At 38.7% G+C, this 10,078-nt stretch overlaps 1 protein-coding gene across 2 annotated transcripts in view; it reads right to left on the bottom strand.

Moving 5' to 3' along the window:
* Window positions 1–10,078, bottom strand: part of vps13b (vacuolar protein sorting 13 homolog B) — a 394,105-nt gene that overhangs the window by 246,285 nt on the left and 137,742 nt on the right. For both annotated transcript variants that reach the window (XM_014010833.1, XM_014010832.1), the window contains exon 20: window positions 985–1,094. In XM_014010833.1, the coding sequence (XP_013866287.1) occupies window positions 985–1,094 (110 nt within the window). The remainder of the gene's footprint in view (window positions 1–984; window positions 1,095–10,078) is intronic.

Genomic DNA, 10,078 nt, shown 5'->3' with positions numbered 1-10,078 from the left:
GACAGACAGAACGACATGCCGACAGACAGAACGACAGACAGATATACGCGACCGAACACATTACCTCGCTGTTGGCGGAGGTAATAAAACTAGATAAGAAACAGAGTGGGATAGATAGCCTTTAAGTACTGTATAAATAGACTTGTTGATCGTAAATAAATTATAGACCTATGACCAAAAACTTAAATTAACTGTAATTAATAAGAAGCTATTAGCTTTTAGTTGTGGTTTATTTTCAAAATAAGAAAGAGGTAATCTGAATTTATTATTGGCAATTATACTTTTACTTTTAATGCCACAACTGTTTAAATCCAGGAATTATTTTAGCAACTAAATAACCATCGCRCAGCAAGACAATCTGAAGTGCATTCACAAAAAATTCAAATGTAACAGAAATGCCAGCCGTTGTGTCGTCCTCGAGATGAACAGATGGAGAGCCTTATGTCCCCTGCCTCAGTGACAGGGGACAAAAAAATTACTATTTTCACCATTCATGATTCTGCTGAATCACTCACTTAGCAAAAACTATCCACCTTCATAGACTTTGGTAGTGAATGGTGTGTATTTATTGGGTATTTTTACCATAGATGAAACATCAAATCGAAAGCATTGAACATTTTTTATATTTTGACAGCATTATGGCTTAAAAAATATGTTTCAACATCCAAAAACAAGTGAAGCTTAGTGCCTTTAGGTTTTTGCTTGAATATCATCATAAAATAAAGTCAAAGAAGATTTCAACATCCGTTTTAGGAAGGTTTGAACCCAGGAATGTAGACAGACATGAGGAGCTTCCATTAAATAAACTAAACTAAACTATATTTAAATAATTCCCCGCTGAGGGATTTTAAAAGTGAATGTTTGTAGGTTTCGAGATGAGTGTTTTCCTGCTGCAACTCTGATCTGAATCCAGATAGGCAGTGAAAATGAATGTATGAATGAAGATGAATGGGAGATATGAGAACACGGGACAAGATCTACTACCTTTTGCCGCTTCCTGCTGCTTCCTCTGTGAGGCTGATACAGTAACCATGTGGAGATAATTGGGTCCACATTTACAGCTACACCCTGGACACTGACCAGCAGAACTGCACCTGAAAAACAAACAAAGCAATAATGTTTCAATCATTTAACCAAAATTGAAAACAGAAAAATAAAAATAAATCCTTGACTTCCAATGGCTGATGTTCAAAAATCCACAACACAGACCCGGCTCCTCACGCACTGAAGAAGCTACATAAAACAGCTATATAAAAGGTCAAATAATAACAGCTGGAATGTTACTGCCAACATTTTAGAAAGACGACGGCAGACCGATGTGAATCTTTGAAATCGGTTTAGGGTAACAACAAACTGAAACTGACTTATGTCAAATCTTTCTGCGCAGCCCAGTTCACAGAGCTGCTGCTGGATATCAGGCATGCTTGTTGGACTGCAGCAAACAGGCACAGTTTGTTTCAATTGTGCTGTTCAAAGTGGTATCACACTAAGGCTAGAATAACATTTTCTTTTGATAAATTTCATTGAAACTCAAGACCTTCTCTGGGTTTTGGTTTACTCTTAAAAAATAATCTTTACCAACAATAAGCAGGCCCTGAGGTAATGCATTAGGATCATATCAATAACGATTCCCATGCCGGCAGGATTAGTGCAGGCTCTTTGGCGTGCTGTGGAATGTCCCAGCATGACGATGGGAGGATGTTTTAGCTCTAGAAGGACTTTCTGCAGTTTAAGAGAGATTTGGACAAAACTCCGCTCTTCTGTTTCAAACACTCTGTCAAGCCCTGAGGCCTGTGTGTTGCTCTAAATGTGTCTGTGTCTTCTTTTCCAATAAAGTCTGATTGCCCGCTGCTTTCCCTAACGTTTTAATGTTTCTAAAACAAATGTTAGGCCCTACCTTAACTCACACTACTAAATACACATGTTCACCAAACATGTTTTTATTGCGCCAGTTCCTCTGCTTGGCTTCCCCAGTTGTTCATTATTCCAAGTGGACGACACAAATAAAACCACTTTTAYAACATGTGATTTGTGGCCTGCAAACTTACGTTGCCTTTTTGTCTGCTTTTATTTGCTGTGAAATAAATGTATGACTTAAAGCACAGACGATGTGGAAAATCTCAGCTGTACAAATGTGCAGAAATGATTGTGTTTGATTCATTACAGGCTTTGCATTTATCAGTATAAGTGCTTAGTTTCAACATGAACTTTATTACATACATTGTGAAGATTAATGGTTATAATATTTTACCTTAATAGGTAACCATGATTTGTTACTGGTGTTCAACTATTATGTGTAAAAAGGAATTACCCTCATGGGGTTATTCTGACATATAGTTTTTCCCCTACTGCCATATCTATACATTCATCTTTACATATCTTTGTGTTTCATTGCATTCATTTTGCACTTGAAACACCTGTGTTTCTTCAATGGCAGCTTTCAACCCTGYAAGATCTTTTTTTAACGCCCTCCTTCAACATCTTCCTCTGTGCTCCTATCTTCCTCTTCATCACAGTCTTAGCTCTTTCAACATAATCTTTTTGCATCTTTGCAAAACCATTCCTTTACATTATACATCTTATTTTCATCAACCTACATCCATCAGTCACTCCCTTCTCCTGTCAAGGAATTACAACCTCAGAACTGTGGCTTGAACTTTAATACCACAATGTGGCTGCTAAATAGGCTTTGGCTGTAATTCTGGGACTCGACTTCAAGCGGTTTCGTCATCGCTTAGGGCAGCATGAGCAATAGAGAACCCAAAAGACTGGGAAGAGCTTGAGAAGTGAAGATGTCTTCAATGAATCCATCCTAAATTGTGGTCTTTGSGATGTACTGAGCCCAATCAAGCGCATTCAGCAGAAATGGTTCATAAACCAATAAATCAACTAATATAGCAGATGGATTGGTTTTTCACAGTTACGGAAGAAATGAAAAATATTTTAGAGCAAATTTCATATTAAGGTTTATCAGAAAGAAAAAAGTTGCGTTGAAAAAGAGTTGTGAGCTGCAGTTTCACTAGATAATAAAATATGTGWATCTAGTGAACATTTATAGTCAGGACACAAAATCCAATAAACAAGAATTCATACTAAGTAGAAAAAAACTATGCTCATGGTTTATTGTGTGTGCAGACGTCTACCAAGTTGGCTGCTTAACTAAGTGCCAGTTTTCACAGTGTTTTCTGTGTTGAGTCAGTAGTCAAACTGAATCGGTTTGTTATGTCTGTATGGAACTGGATAATGATAGAATACACCATGTTTACAGATCACAACACCACTCAAAAAGCCGTCTTTCTAAGATTACCTTTCCCATCTGTGCCAGTTTGACAGTGACAAAGAATTTAAATATGTGTTGGCCTGGCCTTTAAAGCTTTGAAGGCCATGGCTTCACCATTCACAATGTGTTCTTGTTTCATCATTGTGTTGACATAACTGTCTAGGAGTGACAAATCCTTTGAAGCRTGCAGCACTTTGAAAGGGCCTAGCATGCTTAAAGCGTGACCTCGGCAGCAGGCTAACTGTTGTTTTTCCGCCAGTCTAACAGGGTGGCATATAGGTAATTACAGAAAGTGATGACAATGATAACAAAAGGTGTTTTTCTTACTTCTTAAATRATTCCTGAAGAAAACACCAGAACGCTGCTCAGTGGCCTAGACTTTTAAAATATGTACAATCACAGAAAAGAGTATGAAGGGATACTTGAGTTGACTCATCGTGAACCCATTAATGTCAAGTGTTTTTTTTCTCTATAGTGGCGAAAGACCAGTAGATTTAAAAAGGAGAGCATGGGGGTGTTGGTGTTGTTTTACGGCCGTCTGACATCAGGTTGCTCAAGGCCTAAGGCTATATTATCCCAGAACCCCCCAAAAAGGAGTTGTAACCAGTTTAGTCTTGTCTATATTCTTGTAGCAATCGTCTTTCATGGATTGACCACTAAAGAAATCTAGATGTTAAATCTCTGTCTTTAACTTGGATTTAGTGCTTGTAAAAAGTATTTACCTCTTTGAATGTTTTACCCTTTTATTGCTATTATAAAATCAATCACGGTCTGCATAAAATGGCCTTTTTGACCTTAAAAAAACCCTTTTCAATGACTAAGTGAGATCAGTATTTTTGGGCCTCATCCACACAAAATGCTGCACTTCCAAAACAATGTTTTTTTGGTCATATAAAAAAAATCTATATTGTATGATATAAATATTATATTTTTATGAACAAAGTACCATTTCTAGAAATGTATTCATCCACATGAACAGACATAAAAGGACCCACATGCTGCAGTAACTATTTTATTTCTCCATCGTCAAACCCATTGGTAAAGGAGACTGTCAAGCAGAAGAATTCCTATCAGGTTTTGTAGGCTGGTAGGACCCTAGAGGCAGCTGAGGGATATCGGTGGGCCAAGCAAACCAACTGGGCTGCAGCGCTGGTTGTTGCTGAGGCAAAAACTCAGACATGGGAGGAGTTTGGTGGGGCTTTGGACAGAGACTCCATCAATTCTGAGGAGATTTTGGTAAAACATCTGGCCTCTGAGTTGGGGTAAACAGCACTTCAACAACAGGGCATACATGTCAAAACCTTCGGACAGTTACCTGTATAATGAACCTCAAAAATCTGTATTTTTTGCAAAATTGCTCATGGCCTAAGGCTATATTATCCCAGATCCCCCAAAAAGGAGTTGTAACCAGTTTAGTCTTGTCGAAGTTCTGTGTTGTGTTCTTGTAGAAATTGTCTTTCATGGATTAAACACTACAGGGATCTAGGTACAAAATTTCTCTGTCTCCTCTCATCTCTCCTTCTCTGTGGGTTTGCAGGCAGACTGTCGGACACGGAGATGACAGCACCTGCAGAGCAAAGCAGGAGAAAGGAGGACGGGAGAGCTTATTTCTAGTGGCAGACTGGGTTGGAAGATGGTTATTTAATGTTACTCGTTTATTTAACATCCTACAAGCTCTGCCATGTTAAATAAATTTGAAACTGAGTTTTTGAAAAAATCGGTGGGATTCCTTTATACGTCCGTATACCTGCAAAATGAGGGAAAATCCTTGTAAATTGCGGACAATCCATACAACTTGACATATGACAGTGCATATAGCTGCGGTGAAGCGTAGTTGACAACAACCACTGATGTCATCAGGCAGGTGAAGGAATACTTTTCAGACCTTCTCAATCCCATTAGCACATCTTTCGTGGAGGCTGAGTAGGGGGACTTGGGGGCTGGTCCATCCATATCTGGAGCAGAGATCAGTGAGATAGTTAATGGTGGCAGGGTCCTGTAGTGGAGCCTTGCTCTGAGCTCCTTAAGGCTCTGGATGTTGCTGGGCTGTCTTGGTTGACACACCTTTAAAATATTACATGGACAATGGAGGCAATGCCAGTGGATTGGCAGACTAGGGTGGTGATTCCCTTCTTCAAAAACGGGGGCCAGAGATTGTTTTAACCCAAACCTCCCAGTAAGGTTTATTCAAGGATGCTAGAGAATAGAGTCCAATCAATGATCAACCCTCAAATTCCGGAGGAACAAAGTTTCTGCACTTTCCAAGGAAAACTTGACCAACTCTTCACCCATGGGTCTTCGAGTTTGCCCAACCAGAATACATGTGTATTACTGACTTCAAGAAGGCCTTCAACCAAGGTATACTGTGGAGGGCACTCCTTAAGCATGGGATTGGGGGTCTGAGTTGGAAGAGGTAACTATGAAAAGAGAGGTCTGCGCCTCTCTGCTAAAGATGCTGCCCTTGCAACATAAATCCAGAACAGGACAGATGGACCAATTTAGGCTGTCCACACACAAACACCAAGGTGCCATTTCAGGATGTTTCCACTCTAGAACCCAGTTTCCAAAAATACTATTGGGAGGCTCCTAAAACTCATTTTGTTTAGATGCATGGCAGAAACAATAAAACTCATTGTATCCATAAAGCACTGTTAGTGTGTGGATGGGGTCTTAAGTATTTTAGCTCCTTGATTTCAGTGAATATGCAGTACAACAGTGTTGTATTAAGTAGATAAATATGAATGGACAAACTTCATAAACAGGCATCTGTTTTGCTGTTCACCATTATTAGGATTGGGGTGATAAATCAGGACCAGAACTTTGCATGTATTGGAACTTCAATACCTCATAACGTTTGCAGTTGAATACCAAAATTCTGAAGCACATTAGTTTCTTAAATAACACGTACACAAGAAAAAAAATTACATCAAAAATTACAACTCTGCAATTCTACATTTTACTGTAGCCAGTTTGTTAGTGGCCCTGTAGCTCTTTGTCATTTGTTCATTTCCGGCTGAATCACTTTACAGTTTTCTTTCTTCTTATTACTGTTACTGTACCCACAGCTACATTCAAGCTTTATGAGGCGGGTCTAGCCTGTCAGCTGTATGCTACTGCTATTAGTGCTTCCAGAAAGTCAAACACACACTTAGGAATGTAGAGTGCTCTGGTACAAACATCACACACACTCACACGTATTCTAATTCACATGTGCCAGCTTCCAGTGCAGTGAATTAAATGGGTCCAGAATGAAAACAGGCTTTCCGTAGGCCATGGTCTGTTTCCAGTCAAAACTGCCAGTGCCCTTCCTGAGCCCCTGGGCTCCTGTGGCAGCATTGCCCTGGGCTGCCAGGTTGCTGCGCCGCAGGGAAACGGCTATAGAAGAAGTTTGTGATTGATGCCACTTGCTTGTTAGCAGGAATCTGCGTGGCATCAGGGCTAACGCAGTGACTTAAACACCATCTTCTTAAAAATGCATGTACAAAAGAATATAACATGCATGCCGTGTTTTCAGCCCCCCCACCCCACACACACCAGCACACAAGTGACTCCCTGGTGCAAGTTGTTCCAGTTTTTTTTTTTTCCTGACAGACACACACACACGCACAATGAATGTTTTTCATACGCGCACATTGGTAGAACACCTGTTGAGCTGCATAGTTTGCTCCAGGACACCTTCAAGTCATGAGCTCATCGGAAAACCTATTAAAGGCGGTGTAGGCCCTGCATGCTGGCGTAATGTTTTTGCTACTTGGCTTAGAAATTAACCAAACTTGTCAGAAGTCATCTGGCTGACACGGGCTGGGCTATATTTATTTATTTTTTTGTTGGAGAAGCTGGACGCAGGGTCCGTGTGCTGCCTCACATCCAACAACGAAGTGATTCTGAGGGGGTGATTAGCTGTCTGACATAAATTTTCTATCCCTCTGCCTACCTAGGGGGTGGTTGGGGAGCGTTCCTCAACTCTTTGCCCATCTTTTACTCTGATGTTGAGGTCATGTCCCTCTAGTTGAGAGGTTGTGCCCTCTGTAACCTCAATCAGGTCTTTGGTCTCAAATGAGAGACTTAGTTTTGAACTTGTGTTGACCTACACACTCCACTTTTTTAATTCATGGTAACATTGATGGAACAAAATCAGATTTGTATTTTTTTAAATGCCATTTTATTTTGAACTATACAACTTCTAACTACATACAGTGCGTATAAAAGGTATTCACCCCCTCAGATGTTTTTTTTATTTCAATATTATAAAGCAGTTATAGTCATCATAAATTGGTCTTTTTTGACAAATATAAACCCCTCAACTACAATGTAAAGTCTAATTTCTGCAAAGTAATGAATATTAAAATACATAATATCAAATAAGTCACTGCATAAGTATTTACCGCCTTTAAAGTGACTGTCCCAATTCAATACTGCCTTTTTTTTCAATGTATACAAAAGGATTTCCAAGGCCCAAAACATGCCCAGGAGTTCTGTTAAACACATTGAGAAATGGAAGGAATATGGGACATGTGTAAATCTACCAAGAGCAGGCCACAAAGAAGGAGAATAGTGAGAGACCACCAAGACACCTGAGACCACTGAAGGAGGTGCAAGCTTCAGCAGGTCACATTGTATGAGCCACAAAAATTGCTACCAGAATTTTTCACCAATCTSAGCTTTGGGTTGTTTTCTAGAGTCTGTGTGGATGCAAACCTTTTCTAGAAATCGTGCTGTGTTTATGAAGATATTTTAGGAAACAGCAAATAAAAAGACTTTTTTAGGTCCATGTTAAACCGAAACAATGTTAACATTTGCACATGATTTATATGTGTGAATATGGTACAGAGATCATCTACAGAGAGGTTCCATTACAGACAAAAGCTCTTCTTTAAATCTGCTAGGGCTGGTGACACATAGTTGTTAATAGTGAAACAAAGCTATTTATTAGACCAAAATTTGACCACTAAGAACAACGGCAATCTGACTGAAGTTGTAAGGTTTCAGTTGCTTTTAGTAGCAATCTGACTGAAGTGGTAAGGTTTCAGTTGCTTTTAGTAAATCCATAAATCAACTAAGGTATTAATTGTTTTATATAAATACCATTTATGAACAGTAGACATGTAATAAGTGATTGACTTTTAGTCAGACGTTTTTGGTTTTATTATTTTATTTCCTTTATTTAACCAGGAAAGTCCCATTAAGATTAAAAACCTCTTTTTCAAGGGAGTCCTGGCCAAGAGGCAGCAAAAAGTATATATTTACATAGATTTACACAAATAAAACACAATACAAGCAATCACTATCAAAAACATTCGCAATTCAAGGAAGTMATTTCTAACGCCCTCAATCTGAACTGATCCCATTGAGTGCCTTTAAGTCTAGTTAACTTCCAGACTTTTTGCAACATGTTCCATGTAGATGGGGCTGAGTAAACAAACCTCAACCTTTAACTTCTGCTCACAAAGTGTCTTCTGGCAAAATGGCAAAACCCTGCATTCTTCATAAATTTGTCACTTTGAATAAACCAAGTTTCAACACAAATAGGATGCACAACTTCAAATTTTTACATGCACTTTAGGTTGATATTTCTTGATTAAATTAAATTTGTGAAAATGTTTTGACAGAACTAATCCAAAGGGCAATAAATGATCATTTTTTTTATTTAGATTTTTGATGCAATCTCTGGACCACTGTACAAATTCCACAACCGTGTCTTCAATATCAAACAGACTGGACTTCTGCACATCCATATTGCTGACCCACAATGAAGCTGGGGAGAAAATAGAACCTGTAAATAATAGCTTTGTCAAACTCCAGATGTAGATAAGAGGCTCTATATCCATTCAGAGTGCTTCTGGTTGACTCCAAGTCTTCATACATCAACATTAACTTTCATGGTGTTAAAAGGACAACCCAGAACAATTAAACTGTTGTCTATAGTTCTACTGAAAAATCAACCAGCTCTCATTAGGAACATTGTAGTTGTCTTTTTCTCCCAATCACAAAAATGTAGCCCGTCATTTTCATTCTAAACCCCTTGGATAGAAATTATTTCACAACCAAATATGACCCAATCTTTTGTCAGTAAGATTGCTTGTCTTCCTAATGGAAGACAAAACAGACTTGGTCCTGATTGCATTAATGTATCATTACCATATCCATCACGGGTATACACTGCTCTGTGTGAACCCTAAATGAGCCCCAGTGTAATGTTAGGGGAGCAGGAGAGACACTTCTGAGCTCATTAAAATAAATAGACTTCTGCTGCAGCTTTCCCACACAAAGCTGCAGCTGTGCAGTTACCTTGAAAATGCCTTATCGCTGCTATCATTCAGTCRACTCCAAGGCTTTTTCTCTGCAGTTCAAGCCGAGTTCCCTCAGTTTGTCATGAAGACAGAGGGAGGAGAGTAATTTTGTTTGCCTCAAAATACAGCTAATTAAAAAATTGGTATCAAATAGAAAACTATATTACAGGAGACAGTTTAAGGAAGTCATTTTAATAAAAATGTTCAACGTGAGGGAAATTTTGATCTTAACAGAAAATAAAATGTTCAAATTAAAATGACAGATCTGTTGTGAACAGTAGCTTAAAAGGACTGAATGATGAAACAGGTTTTAGATGCTTTCAAATCAAGGAAGGATATATTTTATACTGATGGCTGTGTCTCTGTATGGAGGACCAAAACTGGAGGACCAAAACTGACAATTTAAAAAAGAACCAGTAAATAAATACACTTAACAAGCACCTACCTTCATATTTATTTCTCCAGCTTAGTTCCAAAAAATTATACATTTTAGCACATAATTCGGGGG

Source organism: Austrofundulus limnaeus, unplaced genomic scaffold, assembly GCF_001266775.1.
Source record: "Austrofundulus limnaeus strain Quisiro unplaced genomic scaffold, Austrofundulus_limnaeus-1.0 Scaffold74, whole genome shotgun sequence".
Taxonomy (NCBI): domain Eukaryota; kingdom Metazoa; phylum Chordata; class Actinopteri; order Cyprinodontiformes; family Rivulidae; genus Austrofundulus; species Austrofundulus limnaeus.
Note: the sequence above shows the minus strand (reverse complement) of the source record. Positions and strands in the feature narration are given on the sequence as shown.